Raw genomic sequence first — 25502 nt, 5'->3', positions numbered from 1 at the left:
ATTAGCGAGAGACTACGTATTTTTGCATTTCATGTTAAATCTACATTTTTATCAATAAATAGATCAAATTCTAAATATTGTAGAAGCAATAAAACCTGCCATAAACAACAAAGTCTTTAAGTTCGGTTCAAAACACTGACGTTACGATATAACCTTTTCCGAAATCCGTTATAGATATCTGTCTGTTAGCAGCGTTCCTATTGCGAACGCACGGAGATTTCACATCGAATCACAGAAGCTGAGATTGTAAAAAAAAATCCAGCTGAAAATATTCATTTTCTTTGTATTATTGTTTGTTAAATTAAATATTTGATAATAAAATTAAAATGTTTGCAAGGAAATCTCAAATTTCTCTTTTTACTACGGATATTCTAAAACGAGAATAAATTTTTGAAGACTTATTATTGTATTTACCTAGAGAATTCGAGAATCCTGTATTTAATATGCGTAAGAAATACCTGTGATGTTGAAGCTCTTCATAAATTCTGAAATCGTGATGGGAGTTTTGCAGATGTAGAAATCCTGGAAGGAAGTGGTGGAAGTTAAGTACTAAAAATGATGCGTACACCATCTGAGTATTGACTCCCCCTTGAGGTTTTTGTAAGCTGTCAAATTTGTTACACTTTCAGTCTGGTTGAGAAATATTTTGGTTTTGTGGTTCCGCCTTGTCCGTGCAATGAAAAACAGTGTGAAAAGCTAAAGTTTTCCCAGAAAGATGATGGAGTGCAATGAGGCCGTGGAGCGCCAGAAGTTGGTGTCGAATGACACAGAGACGGACGATGTGCCAAGTAGTGCCCCAAAGTCCTCAATTCAGACCCCCATTTCGCCAGTGCTGAGCAAAGTCTTCTCCAGCGGAGACACCAGCCGATCCCAGAATTCCACGACGTGTTCCGTGGGAAAGGGTCATCCAGAAGCCAGCTCTCAGCAGTCTACAAAGCTCACGTTCGTCAATGAGCGCAAGTTGGAGGCAATTGCCAAAGCGAAAGCCAAGAAAATCAACAGAGGTAGGGACTCCGCCCTTCAGCCTCGACCTCATTCTTTCACCTTCAGCTTTTTCACTCTATTTTGCCGCACTTTTCCATCAGTTTCATTTTTATAGTATTTTTTTTTAATTTACTTATTTTAGCCATTCCTCTTTTTTATTTTATGGTAATCTTATTTTGGTTGATTTCTGCGCGCCTGGGCTTTGTCTGTTTTCTTTTGTTACGTTGTCCCCGGCTAGATCTTCCGTCACCCAAAACTGTCCAGGCGCCAACACATCCAGTTCATAGTTCAAACTTTTCCTTTGCCGATCGTCCTCTGAAACATCATTCATTTATCTCAGATGAGGGAGATGTACGCAACATGGAGAGGGCTCTCTTGGGCCTTCTCGAGGATTTCCATTCGGGGAAGCTGAGAGCTTTCGGTGAGTACCCCATAGACATTTTTAGTTTCACCTTGGGCATTTTTCTTTGTCTTTTTCTCACGTATCCTCTGTCGTAAGTCATTCGCTGGAATTTGTCAGATAATTGACTCTTCACTATCTTGGGCTCTTATCAAAGAATTTTGATTACTTCAGAAAAGGTCATTAACAGTACTAAGTATCTTTAGGACTTTGCCGTTAGAACAATTGCTGATTCTAGCTTTTTAAATGTAAAAAAAAAATTGGATATCTCAAAGGGATCGAGGGAAATGAGGGAAAGCCATTGACGAAAAAGCTTCTGATAAGCTTGTTTTATCTTTTGAAGCTATTGTTCTATCACTGGAAATACGATTTATGAATTATTTATATTATTTATATTGGTTAATTGTGTATCAGAAATATGGAAACTAATTGACAAACTAATCAAAAGCGGATTAATCAGAATATGCCATAAGCCTACAATATATTGCAGTATAACGGAGTTTTAAGAAAATAATAGAATTATTTAAAGTCTAGTTTCAAATTAAAATGTTTAAAAAAAATTTGCAAAAGCTACTTTTGCAAAAAAGAAAATATAAAATTTTTTTAAAACTCTTTTTGCTTCTAAAATTCACATTTTTAGTTTTTTCAAATTTTTGAAATAAAATATACAAAGTAGAATGACATAGGGTAAGTGTGCCAAATTCCGGTCAGCTTGCAATTTTGGCCACCTTTTTTGTTCCTCGAATTTCCATGAACTTTTAGATTTTACACACTCTAGAGATTATACAACGCAAAAGAATAACAAAAAATGTAGCTTCGACAAACGAGATGACATGAAAATGGCATTGGAAGAATTCGTGGAGGGCAAGGAACTATGAGAATGAAGGTGGCCGAAATAGGACACCAAAGCTATGTCTATATTTTTATTCATTTTAAAATGTACCGTCGTTGCGGGTGACTTTGCACGTTTTTTCGCTGTTTTTCAACTTTACCCTCTAAAAGTGGATAGTTAAAGTGAAAGGAGGGGGGCGAATGGGTAAAATTATTTGTATTCAATTGTTAATGAATGGATTTTGTGCCACTAACATTAATTTTATAAAATTTTACTATGTTAAAATAAATCAAGAAAAAAGGCTTGCACTTGGGATAAGATGCGGGTGACTTTGCACTTTTTAATAAATACTAAAAAATCAACAATTTCTGATAATAAACGACAATGAAGATCTTCACATCTAAGGGTAAGATGCACGAGATCTACAAGATGACGTGGTCGTCATTTTGATTTGACATTTCTCTCCGCTATTTTGAATAACTGTCAAACCCTAAAACTGGTCCAATTGGGTTGAAATTTTAGTATGATGTAGCTGATGTCAAGACCTTTTCAAAACATATTTATGTTCCAGTCTACGTCAAGTATTTACCTAGATACAGAGGCTCAAAGTTTAAAATTTTGTAATACTCATATTTTGGCGGTCTTTATTTTTTAATCTTCAATATTTGAAACCTAAACCAAATGCCTTAGTAACCATTAAAAATGATTGACGCATTTTTTTTATACATTTTTTTACTCTAATACAAATTAAAAAAAAATAAACGAAAGGTGCATTTCATTAAATTTTTATTTTTCATCTTTGCGAAAACAGTTTTTAAGATTCTCAAATAATGCGCTGTTATAAACAAAAACATTACTTTTCTTTTTTTTGTTAGATCCCATCGCCTAACTATGGCGCTGTCTTTTTTGTGACAGTTTTGATAAGAGAAGCTCCCTGTAGTTATGTATTCATGAAAATGTCAAAATTTTGAACTTGGAGCCCCTATATCTAGGCAATCTCTTGACCTAGGTCGGATTTTATATATGTTCTGAAAAGGCCTTGACATCAGCTACAACATACTAAAATTTCAGCTCAATCGAATAAGTTTTTTGTTTTGACAGTCATTCAAAATGGCGGACAGAAACGTCAAATCAAGATGGCGACCATACCATCTTGTAGATCTCGGTCATTTTATCTTAAGTTCGCACAAAATTGGATAATTTTTAGCCAAATACTTCTATAATAAAGCTTTAGAAAGACCAATATATGCAATTCTATAACATATATCATGTGTTCTTAGGAAGATAATAGGAAAAAAAATATTTTAATAAAAATAATGAACAAAATCGAAGTGGATTATTCTAGCCAGATAAATTTAGATTGGATTTGGGCAATTTACTACTCTGAAATGGATTTTGGAATTGCACCTTCAGATAACTTTTTCACGGAGCTGTTTTTTGACAAAATACCTATATTAGCATTTCACTGACTATTACTGAAACTACAAGAATCCTTTTGGGGATCATTGTACCTTATTTGGTACATAACATATCCCTATATACTTTGACATGGTAGACCGGATTGGCGAAGACCATCAATAAGTGCTAGAATTTATGAGTCTTACGGACAGCAGAGTGCAAAGTCACCCGCAACGACGGTATTAAGAATGATTTTAGAGTAAATAAAGACGGTAAACTCTTTACAAGGTTCCCAACAACACAATTTCAGAAGAAATGATAAAAAAATAAATTTGTATTTAAAATATTACATTTCAAACTTCAGACTTTGACGCTTGCATGCAAATATGCCGAAATTTGGCACGCTTACCCTATCTTTCAGTAAAAAATAAATTTATTTTAGTCAGATAACTTTAAATCGGTATTTTTATGTAAATTGGAAATGAGTTTTTTTGCACAAATATTTTTTGTTGCTTTTTCTCTGACCTGTCACACAAAACTGGGAATAGCAACAAAACTAAGAGTCAAAATGAGTTTAAACTTTCAAGAGATGTTTATAAGACTATTACCGAGGACACTATAGCACTTTTAAATAAATAAAACCTTTATTGTCGCTGTAAATGTGATTTTTGTGAAGACCGCCTGGAGGCGGTCTTACCCGTTAGAGGATTAAACCGGTTAACCGGTTTCAGACCGTTCCAAAACCTGTTAACCGTCTATCCTAAAAACCCGGTTATTTGGAATCACTAGTGGTAGAAGCCATAGAAACGGCATACAAACGTTCTCATTGATCTGAGTAGTTTTCCTTTGAAGGAAATTGCGTTTGAGCTTGAGAATAATGTCCTAACACACTGAAACATTTTGATCCTAAGTTTAAGAATATATAAGATCTCGTGAGAACTTAAATTGGCCCGGGATTTCCAAGGCGTTTAAGCTTAGAAGATCTGAGCGAATGAAATGGGCTGGAATCTACAGTGAAGAATGGAGAAAAGTCGAGACAAGAACCAAAACAAAGAAAAGTTGATAATGCAGAAACACTTGAGAACAGTAAAATGCTAATATTTATTTTTCACTGGAATAACTCCCTTAAAAATCATAAAATTCAAAATATTCCACAAAGAACCTTTCAAGCTAGTATTGGCACTTTTGTTTGCGTGAAAATGCCCTTAAAGTGAGCTGGATTTGCTGTTTATTTTCCTCAAAAATCGCATAATTGAAATATCCTTTGAGCTAGGGAAAGTCGCGGTATATTCGGAAGATTCAAGTTTCGAACAATTTATTTTTTCAATGTGTTTTAAATTAATTTTCCCCATTACAATATTATTAATAGCTAATCAAGTGCTTCAAATTTCCAGAAAAGAACTGAAATTCATTAAGAACATAATAGGAAAAATAACTTGTCTTTCCCCTATTTAATGCCCATTGCTGCTAGTTTCAAGGCTCCAGGCAACTTTTAAAAGTTCTATTTGAATATCTAATTATGGAACACCTTCTATGAATCCTTGAAAAGATTTTATTAGAGGACGATATATTCCTTATAAATCAATATTTTGAAAAGTGTTTGAAAGCTCATCAGAGTGGAACAATAATTCAGTGATGTTGGAGAGGATGAGAAAAAGAAAATGACAATAAAATGTTCTGCTGGGAAATGAATGAAAATTCAGTTGAATGGAATTGAAACAGAGTGAGAAAATGTACTTCTATTTCAGGATCCGGGTGCACAATGGAACAAATGACTGATATTCGGGAGCAACAGGAACGCCTGGCTAAGCTTCACTTTGAACTGGGCGCTGGAGGAGACACCGAGGACTCACAGTCCGAATGCAATGCTCAGCAGAAGATGTCACAGTTGGTGAAGAAGCTGGAAAATTTGTCTGTTTCCATTGAAAAGTTGCACTCCAGCAACTCGGATTTGTGATATTTGCCTTGGAGGTTCCTCCAATAAAAAAAAGACACACTCAATTTTATCTTTCTTGTTTTATTTCATTACCATTTATACATTCTTTTCTATTTTTTTCTCAAGCGGATTGTTTTCTCTTTTGTTTTTTTTTCTCTTTAAATATGGAAAATAATAAATGACAATATTACATTGACATCCAAATTGGTTTTGCACCTTATTTCTTTTATTTTTTTTGTCTTTTATTAATCTTAATAATTGTTGGACATTTTGTGTTTGAATGAAGCAGAGTTGGAGGTTTTTTCTTAATGCTTTATTGACCAAAAAAATGTGAAATTCATTTATTAATTTCGTAAGATTTATATTTAAATAATACATTTTAATTGCAACATTTTCCTAAAGAAAATAAATTTATAAATAAAAAATAAATTGCAAAATAGTGATAAAGTAAATGCTCAATTTCGTTGATTTTTTATTAATTCTTTGTTTTATGATTTTGCAGAGAACTCCTCAAGTTTTTTAATGACTAGAATGGTATGTTTGGAGTTTCTCTAAGTTAAAAAAAAAAATATTCAAAAAATAAATTGAAATATAAATGGGGCCAAACCCTTCCAACTCTGCTGTTCAGTGTTATTCCAGATGATCTCATTGTCGTCTAAATAGTAAAAAACATCTACACACATCGACAGCAATGTATCCCTATTTTTTTCATCTTTCTCAAATACAATTTGAATATAGCAATAAATATGTTAAGATTGATATTAATGGTCTTCTTCACTTGACTATTAATAATTCACTTTTTTCTCCCCCTTTTTTTCTGAGTATAATTATAGTAAATTTTTTTTCTTTCTATTTTAGTTATCCCAATAATTCACTTTTCTTTTGCATTCCTATTTCGAATTAAAAATTATGTCCACCTTTTCTGAAGATCAAACCATAAATGCATTAATTTGTATTAAGAGTCAGTTTCATTTTTTTTTAAGAATACATTCGTTGAGTTTTTTTTTTAGAATAAAGCATTACCACAAAAATATATAAAAAATAAATTTACAAAATTGTCGATTTTTTTTTGTTTTAAAAAATAAATTCACATCTTTTCTACAATTCAAAATTTGAAAAATTAAACTAAATAAAAAAAACAAATGTCACTCTTCAATTTTAAAATAACAAATTTGTTGCATGAAAAATTTTTCGGAAAAATAACCTCTGAAAAAAAGAACTTTTAAGTTTTTATTTAGGAGTTTTTCCTTTTGAAAATCTATCTTTGTTCTATGTAATTAGTTTCTTTTCACTATTATTTTGGGAATATTTACTGTGAACTACGGTTAATACATTACTTATAAAGGTGTATGACACGAGGATGTAGCATTAAGGTGGTTACTGGCACAGATTGGTGTATGAATAAACGATAAATTAAGTCTAATCTCCATGACAAAATCAATAGGGTTAAATATTTAAATTTAATTGGAAACAATTTTCAGGTCGAAGACTTTGAATACACCATTGAACCTCACTCTCACGCTCAAATATTAAACATTATTCATTTTATAGTAAATTGCCGATAGGGGAAAGGCTCATAATTTTGTCCAGTTCCTTATTTTGGACACTTTGAGGATAAAATTGGACACTAAAAATAAATTGATTAAAATGATGGATTTTTATTCCAATATTTGATGAACAATGAATTCTATCTAAATATTTGTTCTTTTTGGAAGATTTTAACACTAAATACGTTAAATTTTGAATATGATTTGAGTTGAAATACTTTGTTGAAAATTCAGTGTGACCAATTGCTTACGAAAAATATGACAGAACTTCGTGTTTACTTCAGTCTTATTTAGCTGTGGTGAACTACTAACAATCTTTCCTCGCTGTTTTTCAGTGATATTATTAAATATTCATTCAATATTGTTTTGATTCACGTTAATGGTTAATGGTGTGAAAAATGGGCAATTTTCTACGAGGTTCACCAGTGAGGTAATAGTCCTTATTTTGGACAGGTGTTTTAAATAAAAATTAAGGAACAGCAGGGTGAAAAAGTTACCCTCATAGATCCCAAACACAAGTAGATTTTGATTCTCCAATAGTGTCTTGGATAAAAAGTAAATGAAACTCTATTTGCATAAAAAGTCGTTGAAGTTCGAAGAATTCAAATTCAATTTCGAATTTTCATACTAAATTTTCGAACAATGTGGGGAAAATTTATCAAATATCACACTAAAAAACTGGCAAAAGAGTTACTCCGTGATTATGGAGTGATTAAATACTGGGGCAAGAACAGTAAACGTCGTTGTTCTGTTATTTTCCTCACAACAATGTGAAAATCGTCACATTTTGATACTTGTGAGCACTTCAAAATTCGAACAGATTGTAACTTCCGCTACCTTGCGAAAGTATTAAGAAGTAAGAAAGTCTCTTTTTTGGATCTTCAAATAGATTTTCGAATTTTTCAAGATCTACTTCTGTACGGAAAGATCATATCACCCCAGGTTTCGAACTCGCGTGTGACAATGTCATAAAAATTACAGAATTTCTCTACAGGTGACGAGATATTCAAGCTTTTCGAAAAATAAAAAATTAGACGTGAAGCATAATAAATCTCCGACTTCAAATCGTTCTCCTGAAAAGTTGTCATTCTGGGATAGCAGAGTATGAAATAGAATCGTCGAAACATGCACAAATTTGCTATGATTTTTGTACTTATGTTGTGATTTTTCATTTTTGATAGTTTTAGGTAGTTTTCATGGAATTTAGAAGAATTATAAGTGTGTATAGATTATGAACAAAAAATCGTTGTGATATCAAACTGTAATCAAGCATATATCAAGTTAATTTTTTTATATGGAGCTATTTGAAGCCAATTTCCTAAATTGATCTCGAATTCAGCTCACAGTGCTCTGAAGAAAAAATGTATTTAAACAAAAATTTAGTATATTTATCCCTCCATACGGAAAGATATCTTATAATACGGAAAAACTTCTCACTTTTTAGATATTTAGCGTAACGGTCGCGAGTGCAAAAAAATTCCCATATAAATTTAAATCGAAATATGAGAAAGTGGCTTCAAATTTCAGGCAACTTGCCAGGGGAGTGACTGTAATGAATTGTAACTTGGAATTTCTTGGTCGAATTTCGAAGTGTCCCGAGTGTCAGTCTTCATTTTGTTACGGAAAACAAAATAAAGCAACGACGCGACATTCTTTGCTGCACCATTATAATTTCTTAGAATCATTGAGTAACTTTTTCAACAGATTCTTAGTGAATTTCTATCTCCTCGATCTTCCGCGAAAATGTAGTTTTAAAATTCGAAATTCAATTTGAACTTTTTGAACACCAAGGATTTTGTGCAAATAAAAAAGCTATTTAACTTTCAGTTGAGATACTTTTGAAGAATCAAACTATAGATGTGAGCACGCATATTAGGCAAATTATATTAATTATTAGTTGGTACAGGGAGTTCCGGCTTATGTGAAACCCAATTGAAATAATTTGATATGAATTGCCTACTATTAGGAACGCATTTGTAAAATAATTTTTGAAATGTCCCTAAATGTATGCAAAATATTCTTCAAGCGGTAAATTTGAAATACATAATGTATCTTATGAACCGTTGGCGCTGAAAATAGGCTGAAAAATTGGCGTGGAAAAAAATTTGCATACAACACGGCATTTATGTAACTTATTCCAAAGACCTCTCCTGTGGGTATGCAATTTTTCTGTGTCACTGGAGTGAATTTGCAGGCTTTTTTTTGGCCCCGAGAACTTCTTTGAAAGCGGAACTCCCTGTACAATTTCAGGTAAGTAAACTCTGATTGTGATTATAAAGATTTCTAATAAATATTTAGCAATTTACTGATCTACTACAGTTGATTTTATTGACAGATTATTGATAGATTTCAATTAATGTAAATACCCAAAAAAAACTTTTTTCCCCGAGTCATGACATTACCCTAAAGACGCGAAAGAGTTAAGGGAATCACTCGTCGAGATCGAGTGAAGAATGTGGCCGTTCGTGAAGAGCTAAGAGTCGAGGAGTTGCTTCTTTGGGTTGAGAGATCACAACTTCGATGTTATGGACATGTTCAACTCATGGATAGAAAAAGATTCCCCAGAAAAGCTATGCAAGCCATTGTGGGAAGACGTCGACCTCGAGGCAGACCTAAGGACGAGGTGGCTGAATCAAATTCAGAATCTTGCCTTGGAACGCCTTGGGATCGAACCCGAACATCTTCATGAAGTGGCGGAGGATCGACAGCGTTGGCTGCTAATTTGAATGCCATGGGCCCGCGACCCCAATAAGGATAAGCGGTTGAAAATGAACGAATGGATGAATGTTCCCTTTGGATACTTCAAAATTTGAGATCAGGAAAATTTCACGTAACCGAAATTAGCATCCTTTTCTTTCTCAAAAACGTTTTGCATATGTCTATCTCACTCTTTTGAACTCTTCTTCTTCTTTTGAATGTCCTAACAAATCTGTTTTAGTTTTTGAGAAACAGAGGGATGTAAATTTTGGTTTCACGAAATTTTCGCATGATCTCAAAGGTCTGCTAAAAGCATAAAAACATCTTTTTCGAATTTTCGAAGCAATTTTCGAATCAGTCAGTGTTCTCAAATTCGAACGCCATTTGGATTCAAAATGTCAATTGTGAGGTTATGTTAGAGAGTTCGTATTCTTGGTGAAAGAAAATCATATTTATGTGCTTCTTCCTGAATGTTTACATACATTATGGCCGTGTAAAATGAAAAGGAAGTATGTTACCACTAAGACTTGCGAGAAAGTACGGGAATTTGATTCAAAGTACAATTTAATCTCACACAAATTTCGTTAGTTTTGAAAAAATCGTTCGAATTTGGGAGGTGAGAAATGTCAAAAATACCCCCCGAGCGTTCGAATTTAGGAGACTCTATACTGTATGTAAATAAAGGTACTATTTATTGCCAAATACAATTATCGATTCTAAATTTTAAGCGATATGTCGTACGTAGCACTACGAAGTTAATTTATTCCTGTTATAGAAAAAGAAACTCATTGAAACCATGGAGATTATGTTCTTTTTTTGGATATGTTACAAAATTCCAATGAATTATGGAGCGTTTTAGACTTAATTTAGGGTTATCACGCATTTTTTCTCCTCCCACCTCTGTGCTCTAGCAAAAACATTTTACATGGAGGAGTCATGAGAAAAATCAGTTTGTTGTAAAAACATAAGTTTTCTTGATGGAAAAAAAACTTAATTGTGCGCTTATGAATGAATGAAAAATTATCATTTTGCAGGAGACTTTTATGCTACAACCATCGTAATCATACTAAAAATATCTTGTTTGTTTGTAGGTGTAAAAATTGGAAGAAGAATGAATTAGTTTGCAATTCTTCATGAGTGCCATAAAATTGTATTATGTTGATTTTCTTTCTCATCATTTTTCTTAATGTGGATTTCATGCAATCAAATTATCTCATTTTTTTTCACACGACTAATGTAGGTTTGCTTCATTTCTTTTTTTTTTTTTAATATGTTCAAATTATATTAATTGCGTAATACACTAGTGTTGATAAAATTTAGATTTCTTCATTAAATATCTAATTCTTTTTTTTTCTTTAATTGTTACTTGACGATTGTAAATATACTGTTTATAAAAAATGTCTTTTACGTAAAATTATGTATAAATCTTTTTTTTGTTTTTTTTAATATTTTTTTACTTATAAATTACTCATTAGTTATCCTATTTTTTTTCCTTGTACTCCAATTCACTTCAAGAGGAAACCATGAGAGCACATCAATTGCCAAAGAAGAAAAGATTGAAAAAAAAATGTGAAGAATTGAGGAAAATATTTCTCGGAATTGCATGTCTATAAATATCTCAAGATATCAGTGACATTGTTGTGAAGAAAATAATATTTAAATAGAATTATTATAGTTTATTTGATTATAATTGAGTTCTTCATTCATGCCTATATAAAAAAAAGAATAATACAAATAAAATAAATGAGAAATGGAATTATTATGTGAAAGAAAATATTTTCCTCTTCATACCAACATTTTTTTTATGTGCAACTTTGTGCTTTCTTCACTTCATCTTCAATTGAATTGAAGAGTTTATCGTGTTGTTTTTTTTAAAGAAAGAAAAAAAGTTTCTCTCTCTCCCACTCCCACTCCCCCTCTCAAACTTCCGCCTTCAATATCAGTTTAGATTCTCTCATTGTATGAAAAATCCTAATTTTTAATATTAGTTAATATTTTCAATAATGTTTACTGTAGTTAAGTTGATTTCTTTTTGTGTCTTGTGTATACGTTGTTTTATATTTTTTTCTGTAATTTTCATGTAAGTTTTTTTGTTTTTGTTTTTAATACCAAAAAAATGTGTTTCCTTCACTAATTAGCAATATTTTTTCATCATTTAATTTACTCTTTTTTTCTTCTCTGGGCATTCATTAATATAAATTAAGTTATTATATAAATTGTAAAAAAAAAATTACGTTTATGTGCCATTCGCCTTCGGAAGTGGTCGCACTAGATACAATTTCTCACCTTGTTTATTGGTATAAATTGGTGCTCTTTGGTAGTGATCGACTAACTGATCCAAATTGTGAAATTTTCGCTGACCAATGCAATACATATTGCCTTCCACGTGAACACGAAAGTGCTTATTGCGTCCCGGGGCTTTAAGGCTTACTGAGTAATCTCCCATCTACAAGAAAAGAAAAAAAAGAACATACCCAAATCTACCATAAATTTTCATTATTTTCTTTCTTTCTGGGCCTAATTATTCACAAAATTGCAAAACAGCAACTCCCATGAGGAAATTTTCATTGATATAGGGTAAGGGCTCATAACTTTGGACAGTCTGCTTATAAGCATCGAAGTTCCAAGTTTGAAGTGCGATATTTTCAATACTAATTGACATTTCTTGTTACTCTCTTTTCAGAAGGGTTGTTTAGAAACTTATTATCGTCTTATTTTTATTAAAATTAGTTTTAATACGTTTAAAAATGAATTGATATGTAGAGGTGACTTTGGCTCTTATTTTGGACAACTTGTTTATTAATTTGGCCAACTTAACTTAACTTAATTTGGCCAACTTTGGCCAACTTAATTTGGCCAACTTTGGACAGCTAATCCGCCTCAACAGGATGCCCATTGTTCTTCATTTGATGAACCAATCTTACCAAGTTCTCTTCCTGTTCATGTAAGGGAAACGTAGAATGTCACAAGAAGCCCGGAAACTTTCCATATCATTCATTAAAGTGAGTTGACTTCGATACTCCAAGTACGTGCGGATTCGCTCATTCCCTGACCTTTCCGGGAGCCTTTCAAGGCATTTCTCGCTACATCTCTTTCGCAGAGATGATGCTCCTTTGTTTCTCCAGGCATTTGTCCAACCTAGTCATCACAAAACCTAAAACTTCACGAAATTTCGTGAGAAAAACACCTGTCCAAAATAAGGAGTATCACCTCACTGGTGAATGTCTTAGAAAATTTCCCATTTTTCACACGAAAAATCTAATTCACAAGGCAAATCTCACTTCAGATCAAATGTACAAATCATCAGTAACGTGAATCAACACAATATTCAATGAATATTCAATAATATCACTCAAAAACAGCGAACAAACTTTGTTAGTACTTCACCAAAACTAAATAAGACTGAAGTAAACACAAAGTTCTGTCATATTTCTCGTAAGCAATTGCTCACACTGAATTTTCAACAAAGCAATTTCAACTCAAATCATATTCCAAATTTAACGTATTTAGTGTCAAAATCTTCCAAAAAGAAAAAATATTTAGATAGAATTCATTATTCATCAAATATTGGAATAAAAATCCATCATTTTAATCAATTTATTTTTAGTGTCCAATGTTATCCTCAAAGTGTCCAAAATAAGAAACTGGACAAAATTATGAGCCTTTCCCCTACTGAAGAGAAATATTCACAACATTCTCAAATTGTTAGAAAAATAATTACACGATCCTTAAATTCATTAAACTTTTGGCAATCCTTTATGGCCTCTATACACTAGAGAAATGAGAGAGTTTATTGTAGGTGAGATTCTGAACGTGAACAAACTCAGATTGCATGAAATTCTTTTTTTTTATTTTTGAATTTTTGTCTCTCTTTCAGCAAACACACGCGACACCCAAACAAATAAAGGGTAAATGACATAATTCAGAACCATTTCCAGACACTTTAACTTTGACAAAAGATTCAACACATTAAGTTCAATTTTTTTCTGAATAAAATTACATAAATTTGCTCCTTGACTCCTTCTAGAATGTTACTGTTTACTGAAAATTCTTTAAATATAATTTGAAAACTTCTTAAATACAAGAAAAATACGCGAGTGCAAAATGCTGCTAATTGGAAACAAATTATAATCCAAATGGAAACAAAGGAAATTTTCTAATTGGAAACAAGACGTTTAAGTGAAACCGGGCACTCAATGAGTCAAGTGGTAGAGCACTCGCTCAATGATGCAAGTGTCCCGGGTTCGAATCCCCTTTAGGTCACCAGGAATTTTTCTACCGTTAACTCTTTCGTCTCTTTTGGGACTCTGAGTACCCAAAGAAGCATATGAATATTCTATGAAAAACAATGTTTTTTAATTATTCAGAACTGATAAAAATCCGATTCTTGTGGATGATTACATACTATAAGGATGTCCAAATGTGAAATATTTTTTGTAGGACCTCAATTAATTCCTGAGCTTAGATATTTTTGATTAAAAAATTGTGAAATTGGCTTGCAGCATATGCTGCAGTCCGGAAAGAGTTAAAGGTGTTCGAAGTTCGAATTGCATCCAGTGAGCTTCACTGCACTTGATTCCACGGGGCATGGGACTCAGAACCCCATCCCTGTATAAATAATGGATGTCCCGAACTCCCCTTGTGGGAAGGCCTAGTTCCTCTATGGAACGTTGTGCCACCATTATTATTATATATTATAAATTTAAGTGAAACCGCGACGAAAGACTTCCAAAACTTTGTTAAGTTGCTCTTGAGTGTAGGATTTGTTCTTATTCCTGAGGGGGAATTCTGTAACGCTCTGGCAATGCCATATGACAAATTGGGTTCGAATCTTAGGAGAGCTTTTTCGAAAATGTGATTCTGTAGCCATGATATTGCCAGAAGTCACATATTTGAGATTTCTGGCAATTCAAATGACAATGAATTTTGTTAAACAAATCAACCAAGACGTACTGTATTTTCATAAAATCATCATGTAAAGGGATTTCATTACAAATTAAATCAATTGCATTTTCGAACTCATATGATATGACAAAAAAAAGTTCGAATGGCATTGTCAGGTTTCGAACTCACGCGTGACAATGCCACGAAAATTACAGAATTCCTCTACTAGTCTTTTCTCCTTTTCCAACTGCGACAATAAGGAAATCTCTCTAAAAAAAATCATATTTCCAGTGTTTCCTATTGATGCCTTTGCAGACACTTCAGAAAAACTCTTTTTATTCACGAAATAGGTAATTATTTCATTTGAAAACTTCACGTACCGTTAAATATAAAGATTAACAAGTAATTTCATATAATTTTGCCAGAAATATTACATAAATATAAAAAAAAAACGAATAAAAGACAATTATTCTATTGTGTTTTTCATTAGAAAACATGGTCAAACAATGGTCAAAAATCGATAGTCAAAAGGTACACTCTTAAATTCTTTCTGAGAAATTTATAAATTAAAATTTGTGAATATGAATGGATTTTCGCTTTATTTAGAGCAAAATTAACTAAATAATGAAACGGTGGTATTCAAAATATATAAACAAAAATTTAGTATTGTATTTATCATGGAAAAAATCAAGTTTCCATTTAGAGTAGCGAAAAGTTTCAACCTTAATAATAGATCATCTACGTTTGATATAGAGTAAATTTTTGTGTATCTTTCTGGAATTTCAGGATGGCGGAACGTTTAAATTTCATTGTGAAAGTGATTGAACAGACTTCTGTTCGCTTGGTACGTAATCCCAAGAAATTTTGTGTTTGTGCACAGAGAGCTGCAATCAGAACAAATGATTCCCAACCCAAATAGAAACAGCAAAAAATTCCCGTATCCACCCAGGCTTGAACTGGGGGCCTATCACTGTCTAGGCCACTGCTCTACCAACTGAGCTATGGGGGCACTGGCTCTGATTGTCTTTGCCACTGATCTCAACCAATTGCCATGTGTACTTCAACTAGTTTTCGACTCACTACGAGCCTTGAGAAACGGTATCATGCGTACAATTGAACCAACAGCCCATGTTTTCCATGAAGAATTAATTTATTGTGAAAGTTTAAATTTTAATTTCATTAAAGCGAATGTCCTCTGATTGTGTAAGTAAGTTTTGATTGAATTGAGTGTGTAAGTTTTCTCTGATATAACCTTCGAATCGGTACAATATAAATTTCTACCGGATGGAGCTCACCAATAGGGAAGGTTATTACTGAACGTAAGGAATGTGCCACAGAGTTGTAAGCAAGTTGCACAACTTTGTGCTACCCTCCATTTCTTAGGACAAAGTGTTGAAATTGAAGAGCGTACGGCCCATTCGACACATGTCAACCTAGTTGACGGCCGTAAAGCGGTCTTCAGACTAGAGGCTTAGCCCAGTTTCCAAAGGTCTCAAAATTCCAAATCATGAGCAATTTCATTGTTTTTTGAGTACCCTAATAAGTCATTTATCTTTAATAATCCAATCCTAAGTTAAATTAAAAAAGAATCGTGATTGGTAAGAAATTAGAGCAGTTAAGCCATTCGGCGGTAGTTGCACGAATTTATGGTGTTCTAAAGAAATGAAACATTGAGATCCTTAATTTGTGCGATCAACGATCAAATTCTAGCAACTAGAACACCTTAAAATGAATCTATTCTATCTAATAAATCGGTATTATTATTATTATTATTATTAGGAATTCTGTGCGGAAGAAGAAAATGGATAATGCTAATTCTATATGCTGTAGATTACTTTTCCTGTCAATTAATAAATGAAAGTTTCTGATCAATGAATATTTTCGCATGGGATTTTTTGTCTCGAATTCGAGAATATTCATTAATGTAAATTTAAATATTTAACTTACATTTGTCTCACTGTCTCGAATGAGAAAATCGCCATCGTGTCCATGTTGATTCAACACAGTATCACACTGATTGCGAGTTATGGCTCCATAGTACCAACTCTTGCCCGCCAAATTGGGACGTTCAAGTGGTTGTTGCACAGATCCTGGTCCCGGATCCTTGCGTCGATCCACTGATCCATTGTCGGATCCAACACCAACTTGACCACCACGGAATGGTCCTGATAGATATTCCGTCAGTTCCTGCAGATAATTCCTGGGCACTAAACCAATTTGGCCCGCATTGTTCCTTGCCTTATACCTTTTTACCCAAAAAAAAAATTCAATTTATGACACAGAAAATCCATCAAAATCGAGATTGTCTTTGAAAAATATCTTACCATTCTGGATCTGAAACAGGTCTATCAATTATTTCGAGTCTATCGCCCTTCTCAAAGGACAATTCCTGATCATTGTTGGATTTGAAAGAATAGAGAGCGACCTAGCAAAATACAGAAATTGATTTAATAATAAGTCTTACATTGATGTAGGCTACTCTTAGGCCTCAGGAGCAGCCAAGAGACGACTTAGCACAAAATGTGTTTTTAATTATCATGGCGCTAACTCGTTTCTTAGATAATGCCCAAAGTCAGTGAAAAGCAGTAAAGGAACTAATAATAGAAGAAAAAATTACGGTGAAAGGAACACCTATTGGGATTTTGTGGAACTTGTGCCATCATCTATTGGCACTCTTTCAAAATCACTTGGAAATTTGAATATTGTATAAAAACTCAAAAAGAGTTTTCAAAAGTGTTCCTTTAACCCTAATCACAAGCAGAGTAAAAATGGTAAAGGCTTCTACTAAATAGTAAGTATATTTTACAGGAAAAATAGTTTTTTCAGATTGAGATTTTTTTATAATGAAAATTTTTGTTCCATCCACAAATAATAAAAAAAAAATTACGTTATTTAAAAAATCATGTATATTGTAGTAATTAATGAGGGAGAGTGATTTAAAGTTATTAAAACCAGAAGTTATTATATTGACCAAAACTACATCCTTGCAAAATTGCAGTTAAAAATGTCGTTATCTTTATAGAAAAAAAATGAAAAATGTCTTATTTACAAAAACGGTCCCAGCCAAAATCCTAAAAATCAAATTTCGAAAACCAAAAATCGCTAAGAGAAAAACTCCAGAATGGATCAAAATCCGGACAGTCAAAATCTCGAATGGACAAAAATTCTGAAAAGCCAAAATCTCGAATGGGCCAATAACTCGCAAAAAACAATATCCCATGAGGTAATTTTTCATTGAAATCATATAAGTCTCGGTGTTCTAATTTCCAAAAACACAAAAAATACCCTTTTGTCCCAGCGGTGGAAATAAGTAATTTTCCAAGAACAGAAGCTTTCCTTTTGCCCCGGCAAAAACAATTTTAAATTTTAACCCTTTCGGAATTTTAACCATTCGGATTTTATGCCCGTTCGGCATGTTGGTATATTCAGGATTTTGATCTATTCGGAATTTTAACTTTCCAGAATTTAGTTTAGTCCGTTCTTGATTTTGGTTTTTCTGTATATTAAAAATTCGGGAACTTGCGCGATCGGGATATTGGTCGATTCGGAATTTTAATTTTTGAGGATTTTGATCCATTCGAGATTTCGACTTTCAAGATTTTAACCCTTTCTCGATATTGAATTTTGACCATTCGGGTTTTTGGCCCATTCTAGATTTTGGTCCATTCGGGATTTTGACTTTTCAGATTATAGCCCTTTCGGGATTTTGATCCCTTCAGGATATCGATTTTGATGATTTCAACACATTCTCAATTTTGGCTTTTGGAGTTTTGACCATTCGAACTTTCAGCCCGTTCGGGATTTTGGCCCTTTCGGGATTTTAACTTTTCAGGGCTTGTGTCTTTCGATATTTTGACTTTGAAGATTACCAATCGGGATTTTGTCTTTCGATATACCAACCTAATCAGGATTTTGACTTTCAAGATTTTGACTTTTCAATAGGGAAATTCTGTAACCGTATGACAATGTCATATGACAAATTTTTAATTTTTATGTGGTAAATTCGGCAAACATATTCGAAAATGTGACTCGTATAAACAATTGAAATGTTCAAATGTACTGCTCTTAATAGGAATTCGGTATTCACTGGCCTTTAATACCGAAAATTTCTCATATGACATTGTCATATTGTTATAGATTTCCCCTACAGGATACTGACTTTCAAGATTTTAGCACCTTCTCGATTTTGGATTTTGATCATACGGGTTTTCGGCCAGTTCGGGATTTTGACTTTTCAGATTTTAGCCCTTTCAGGATTTTGATTTTTCAGGACTTTGATCCCTTTGGGATATTGACTTTCATAATTTCAACCCTTTTTCAATTTTGGCTTTTGGGATTTTCACCATTCGAACTTTCGACCCGTTCGGGATTTTGACCTCTTCCGGATTTTAACTTTTCCCTTCAATATTTTTTTTAAAGGCTTGTTCCTTTCAATATATTGACTTTCAAGATAATGATTCGATTGACCTATTCTTGATTTCGACTTTCAAGATTTTGGCTTTTTAGGATTTTTGGTCTATTTGGGATTCTGACTTTTAAGATTCCATTTGGGATTTTCTCTTTCGGTTTTTCGACCAATTTAAGATTTTGATCCATTTAGGATTTTTAATTAAACTAAACCCTTTTCTTTTACACAATGTTTCTTTAATATAATAAATAAGTCAAAAAAAATACAATAATAATTTAAAACGATTTCTGTAAAATTATTTTTAATTCAATTTGAAAATAAGCAACTCAAAAATTACTGGGTTTTTGCTTTTCGGGGAATCTAATGAAGTTTTTTTTGTTTTATGTTTTGTAAAATCTGTACTTACAAATTGAGAAAATTTAATCATTTGCACTTGTGTTTTGCAAATGGACAAATTCAAGTAAAATAGAGCAAGTACAATTCATAAAGAAAAACTTTTCATTATGAGTTTTTAAATATTTTATTTGAATTATTGGAATGTAAAGCATTCAATTACTTTGTCATTTTTCAAAAATTTAAATTGTCTAAAATTTTTTTAAACACATTTTTTGAATTTTTCAGACTTCATTTACCAAAACAAGTACAATGACTAAATTTTTACTGAAGCTTTTTTCTTTAAAAAATTTGGTGCATAGAGTGAATATTTTAATATTTGATAATTTTTTAACTTACACTCACCACAATGTCAAGAACATTTTCAGCCATGGCGTAAGTATGCAGAGTCTCATCGTTGTTATCAATCTCTTCTGTGGTGTAGTTGCTGGGAAACCATCCGACACAGTTACCACTCTGTCCTCGCCACCATCCATCATTGGACTTTTCGAGAATGAGAATCCGAGTTCCTTTTGTCAGGGATAACTCGTCATTCTGCACCTTTTGATAGTTATACTTCACGATGGCCGTTCCGATGGCCTCAGACGGATCCACTGGCAGCCGACGTGCCATCGTGGGACTGTCTGTCTGTCTAGATGGTGAACAATTGGGGAGGGTTTTGGAGCCAGATCCCTTCTTCACTTTCTTCTTAATGCTACAACCACACAAATGAAATTGCATTCCATTTTAGTTCCATATCGACTTAGGGCACTTACATTTTTGCAGTGAAAGTGAATTTGAAGTGTTGTGGGGAGGGAAAAAAAACATTTGCACTCTAAGACTTTGTATATTATTAGTCTTTCTCCAGTAGAGCATCTTTTATTATTTTTCCCTCTCAATCATCAAGTCTTTTATTTAAATTAATTTAAAAGTTAATTGCAACACGTTGTTCATTGAGCAACAAGGGAATCTTTCTCTTTCTCTCTCCCATTTTTTTCTAGAGGCTTCTCATCAAATTACAACCTCTTCTGTGCAAACACACATTAAATTCTCTGTGAGATAATTATAACGTGAAACTCATGTTTTATGAAAACAATTTCTCAAATTTAAACGACTGCGGGATAATTGAAATACCTTACTTCCGTTAGAAGGAAGTTAAATTTATCCTCCATTGTGCACATAGAAGATTCTGAAAATTTAATGCAAAATGTTACACGTTTCATTTTTGTCTTGAAGACACATTGCAGTACATCATATTGCTACTTTAAAGTTAATCTGTTGATTTAAAAATATTCTGTTTAATTTTTATTAGGCTCAAATAAACACCTCTTCGACAGGGAAGTCCTATGGACACTTTTGTCAAAATGTTGAAATTTGTTTAATGTATCTAATAAAATGCAAGTAATATGGCGTTTTTTCATTAATTTACGTTTTTCGATAAGGATGTTCAAATTTCGTATTCCAAATGGTACAGCGTAAGGTATCAATATGTCTTGACACGTCTTAAAGTGTCAATAGGTGTTCCTTTCACCCTAATCGTGTGAAATTGAATTGATCTTCAATTAATGAGATTTTCAAAAAAAAAAAGATTTCACCTTTACTGAAAAATTTCACAATTTTTAAGAATTTAGTAACGAAAATTCAGTGTTTCATTTTTTTTTCAAGATGAATAATTTAAAAATTTTACGCAGTTCACAGATCATGTATTAAAAAATATTTTTTCAATTCCGTCGAAATAAAAATTCACAACAAGAAAGTACAAGGAATAAATTTAAAGTTAAAGTTTTCACTTGCAATTCGCAATTAGTTTTTTTTTTTTTGAAAGTTTGTTTTGATTTGTAAAAATTGAAGACGTCTTCAGAAACTGATTTTCTCTAATAAATAATCCCTAAGTATTGTTATTATTATAGTGGTTCGAACTCAAAGAGAGAGCTATGAAAAAATTCAAAAAGATTCAAATTAATACCGAAATAAAGGTCAAACGCTAAGAGATATCATCGCTTTGTCTTCAATGACCCCTCAATAACAAAAAACAGCGATAAGCTTATGATAGCTGAGATTCTTTACAGGTATCCTTGAAATGCGTGCAACTCGGGGTGCTTGCAATTCAGAATGCGTGAAAATTCGTTTGTGACGTTTGGCGATCAATTTTTTTTACTAACTGTTTATTGCAATCTGTTTTTAATAACATTCAGCAATTCTGTTCACTTATATGAGTTAAAAAAATGATTGCTTAGGCTTAGATTGATGAAGAGCAGATCTACCGACCTAATCTTCCAAAGTAAAAGAAAATAGACGCTTACAAATAATACAGGATTATTACGTAACAAACTAGTTTAAAGTTGTGACACTCGCATGCGTTTTAATCTAGATGTGCCGAAACCCTTCAAAAGATCACTGGCTAGGCCATTTGGATGGTTAAATAATCGCACAGCAGATTTACGTCTATGACTGAAGATTACATTTTTGATAGGGGGAAATCCTAAATCATTTCTAATAATTTCATTAGGGACATACCATAGCGCATTGACGATTTGTATTAAAACTTTACTCTCAAATCTCTCGATTATTTTAATATTTGACATAGCCGCGGTCCCCCTTAGCTTAATGTGAATCAACCCAATATTCAATGAATATTTAATAATATCACTGAAAAAGAGCGAGGAAAAATTGTTAGTACTTCACCAATAGAGATGGTAAAATTTCAGAAATTTCACAGCAGTCGCCACCTACTTTAGGCGGAAATTCATGAAATTTCTTGAAATTTACCAACTCTATTTACCACAGTTAAATAAAACTGAAGTAAACACGAAGTTCTATCATATTTCTCGTAAGCAATTGCTCACAGTGAAGTTTCAACGGAGCAATTTTAACTCAAATTGTATTCAAAATTTAACATTTTTAGTGTTAAAATCTTCCAAAAAGAATAAATATTTAGATAAAATTCATTATTCATCAAATATTGAAATAAAAATCCATAATTTTAATCAATTTATTTTTAGTGTCCAATTTTACCCTCAAAGTGTCCAAAATTAGAAACTGTCCAAAATTATGAGCCTTTCCCCTATAGTAAATTTATTCAACTTCGCATAACCCCCCGTACCATGAGTTCGCTGCCGTCTGGACGTTGGTGATCAGACTCCGAAGCTGAACGCCGGAAATGTTTCTTCACTGTTTAGATGCAATATTGTTTTCCTATTACAAAAGTGATTGATCCGAAATCCTTAAATGAGAGGCCCAATGTGTTTAATTGTTAATAAACTCTGGCAGTGATCGCATACTAGGGATAGCGTAGAGTCCTTTCCATAATGTATTTATGAGTTATATTGTAGTGGCCGATTCTTATTCTGGCTGTAAGCTATAAGGCATTGGTCTCATCTGCTTAGGCGGTCCGAAATCCTCATATTCTGGAGGGTGTTGCATACTACTCTCACAGAGCTAGATAAGCAAATCTCTTACTGACTAAACCACCGCCCTTAGCCAATTGCTCAATTAGATTTATTCAATTCCGCATCGGACTCCACTCGTTACGATTTGACTTCTGAGAAAACCACCTAATGCCCTATATAAACACTTACGACTCAAGCCGAGAAATGGTTTAACGTAATTATAATAATCAAAATATTGTTTTGACTAAATTCCCATCAGTTTCCCGCTAACTAAGCTGTTTCTCATGCTTAAGCCGATAGACGAATCACTCAGAAATTGATAAAAATGCAATCTGATAATTATTTTGGTTATATACATATACGATAAGCTGTCTTTCGGCTTAAATAGTAAGTATGTCTAGGGCATATGAGTCCAAATAGATACAGGCTGATCCTTGAAAATATTTAGGATATTTAGCCTATAAAATTTTACAGCAAACGATTATGTTAAGGAAATTTGTTGAAGGACCTCTAATCGATAAAGCGGTCTTCAGACTAGAGGTTTAGCCCAATTTCCGTAGGTCTCAAAATCCTGAATAGCGTGCAATTTAATTGCTCTAATATGCTGTTTATCTTTAATAATCCAATCCTAAGTTAAATTTTCCCCAAAAATCATGATTGATAAAAAATTGGTGCAGTTAAACCATTTGGCTAAGCTTTAGGTCTGAAGCCCGTATAATCCTAAGTCCTCAGTGTATGACAGTTTGGGATAAATCTTTACTGCTAAATTTTACAGGAAAAATACTCTCGAGGATTAATCTGAGTCCATTTGGGCTCTAACATGAACTGATCTAGGCTTTCTACTTTTCAACCAACAAATCAAATTATGTATAATGTGTATATCGTCATCTGCGTTGATTTTAGTTATATCTGATTTTTTTTCGCCTTTTGCTAAGAAGAGATTTTAGACAAAAGCCGTAACTGCATCATACCTATTACCCCTGAAATCTTGCCAAAATGTAGATAAAGCAAAGGTTCTTTAATTCCAAAACGCAAAGCAATAAATAAATCAGAGATGACATGATAACTTCTTTTCAATTTTCTTCTACAACTGTCGAATTTGTAAAATTTAAACGATAGCTGCACTTTTATAATATCCAAAATAGATATTTATTAATGGTCACATTCTTTTAAGAATATCACAATAAATGATCTAAAAACTCGTTAAAAAGGATAAATTTAAAAAGGATTTAAAAGGATTATTTTAAATTAACGATTCTCATTTTAATGATAAAAAATATTACAGTTAAAAAATGGTGTTATCAGAATATTTCACTCTGTACCTAAATAATATTTTATTAAACTTTTAAATATGAATCAAAACTTTGAAACGTATCAAATATTTACTTTCTAGGAAGGAAATAGAAATACTTCTCAAGTTTTCCTTAACATGAAACAATTTTGGTGTATGTAAAAAGTTCAAACAATGCTAATATTTTGAATTCTCACGCAACAGCGAACCCCTTGATTTTTTTTGCCATTCACAATAACACCAAACAAACTCATCAACTGCGGAAATTGACACCTCAAGTTGGCACAAAACAATATGCTACAATAACAATTATGCTTGCTAAATATTTTCTTCCCATTTCTCATCAACACTTCTTGCAATTTGAAGATAAATAAAAGAGAAGTGTACTTACCTATCAAATAATGATGGTTTTTCCTTCTTCACATAATTACTGGGCACATATCCGGATTGATTGCGACTATTTTGAACGCGCCACCAATGTTTTGAGTCATCCAGTAGCATATATCGCTCATTCTTCCTCAGATCGAGCTCTTGAGCTCCCTGAGCTGCATAGTCATACTTTGCCACCACATAGCAAACGTCCTCCTGAGACTTTCCTGAAGGAATCAATTGCCACACAAGAAATTCCCATCAATATTTCATCAAAATGGTAAATAGTTAAATATTAGCTTTCATACCATGTTTCAAATTGCCCGCCATTGATTGATAAAATTTTCTTTTCCACTCCCTCTCGTTTATATGGCTGATGTTGTTATTGTATTTTGTTGTTGTTTTTTTTTTTACATAAATTATTCTGAGAGTCAATTGAATCTTCCGTATTGGCTTAAATATCCTGAATACAATTTACTCGTAGTTTTGTGGTACACTTTCTGCAATCACCACATCTATCATTTGCTGCTTTGACTTCTCTTTGAAATTTTCACTCCTCCATCAATTGACACCACAATGTGGAAGGGTTAATCATCATTGTCTATTCTTTTTCTTTTTTCCTTCTATTTTCTCCACAAATGATATTATATTCTGCCAATTATTGGAGATTCAAAGCTACAAAAGGCGCGCGTTGGAAGAACAATAAGAAAGAATTATGTGAGAAATAAGATCAATTTGTGTCACAAGACATCAAATTAAATAAACTGTATAAAATTGGAATTTCTTGCTCACTTTCAACATCAAATCTTATTCTTACAAAAAAATGTGAAAAATTGCTAATCAAAAATTTCACACAATCATTTGCAATCTACCCAAAAAAAAAAGAAATGGTAAAAAGTTTCAGCTTTGCGAAATGCTCGAAATCGTGCTTTTGATGCTATTGTCCAAGTCATTTACAATTATTATTTTTGATTTTTAAAGTTACTTTGGTACTT

At 32.7% G+C, this 25502-nt stretch overlaps 2 protein-coding genes and 1 long non-coding RNA gene across 5 annotated transcripts in view; 1 reads left to right on the top strand and 2 right to left on the bottom strand.

Annotated features, from left to right (window-relative positions):
- Positions 1 to 602: 602 nt before the first annotated feature.
- Positions 603 to 6315, top strand: LOC129805640 (uncharacterized). Of its 2 annotated transcripts, none has more exons than XM_055853683.1 (3): positions 603 to 1004; positions 1325 to 1405; positions 5363 to 6315. In XM_055853683.1, the coding sequence occupies exons 1-3, from the start codon at positions 716 to 718 to the stop codon at positions 5569 to 5571; spliced, it is 579 nt and encodes a 192-aa protein (XP_055709658.1). In that variant the 5' UTR covers positions 603 to 715; the 3' UTR covers positions 5572 to 6315. The 2 variants fall into 2 exon arrangements, with proteins under 2 accessions (XP_055709658.1, XP_055709657.1); XM_055853682.1 differs by having other exon boundaries at positions 605 to 1004; positions 1223 to 1405.
- Positions 797 to 4314, bottom strand: LOC129805657 (uncharacterized). The gene is made up of 2 exons (XR_008752106.1): positions 4140 to 4314; positions 797 to 1490 (listed from the first exon to the last, which is right to left on the bottom strand). It is a non-coding gene; the product is annotated as an uncharacterized LOC129805657 (long non-coding RNA).
- The window catches only part of LOC129805613 (cytoplasmic protein NCK1), a 32935-nt gene continuing 13044 nt past the window's right edge, over positions 5612 to 25502 (bottom strand). Inside the window, exons 2-7 of one of the 2 annotated variants that reach the window (XM_055853652.1) lie at positions 24816 to 25182; positions 24530 to 24734; positions 19825 to 20173; positions 17003 to 17103; positions 16626 to 16923; positions 5612 to 12240 (exon numbers count right to left, since the gene is read on the bottom strand). In XM_055853652.1, the coding sequence (XP_055709627.1) occupies positions 12031 to 12240; positions 16626 to 16923; positions 17003 to 17103; positions 19825 to 20173; positions 24530 to 24734; positions 24816 to 24837 (1185 nt within the window). In that variant the 5' untranslated portion in view covers positions 24838 to 25182 and the 3' untranslated portion in view covers positions 5612 to 12030. Of the gene's footprint in view, positions 12241 to 16625; positions 16924 to 17002; positions 17104 to 19818; positions 20174 to 24529; positions 24735 to 24815; positions 25183 to 25502 lie in introns of both variants that reach the window. The other variant, XM_055853651.1, reaches the window with a different exon arrangement.

Source organism: Phlebotomus papatasi, chromosome 3 (genome assembly GCF_024763615.1).
Source record: "Phlebotomus papatasi isolate M1 chromosome 3, Ppap_2.1, whole genome shotgun sequence".
In the NCBI taxonomy this organism is placed as follows: domain Eukaryota; kingdom Metazoa; phylum Arthropoda; class Insecta; order Diptera; family Psychodidae; genus Phlebotomus; species Phlebotomus papatasi.
This window is presented reverse-complemented; position numbering and strand designations above follow the sequence as displayed.

Coding starts and splice junctions, on each gene's coding strand:
- LOC129805640 (XM_055853682.1), top strand. CDS start 716: ATGATGGAGTGCAATGAGGCCGTGGAGCGCCAGAAGTTGGTGTCGAAT. Junction 1,005..1,222: donor AGCCAAGAAAATCAACAGAG/GTAGGGACTCCG, acceptor GTCCCCGGCTAG/ATCTTCCGTCACCCAAAACT. Junction 1,406..5,362: donor GGGGAAGCTGAGAGCTTTCG/GTGAGTACCCCA, acceptor CTTCTATTTCAG/GATCCGGGTGCACAATGGAA.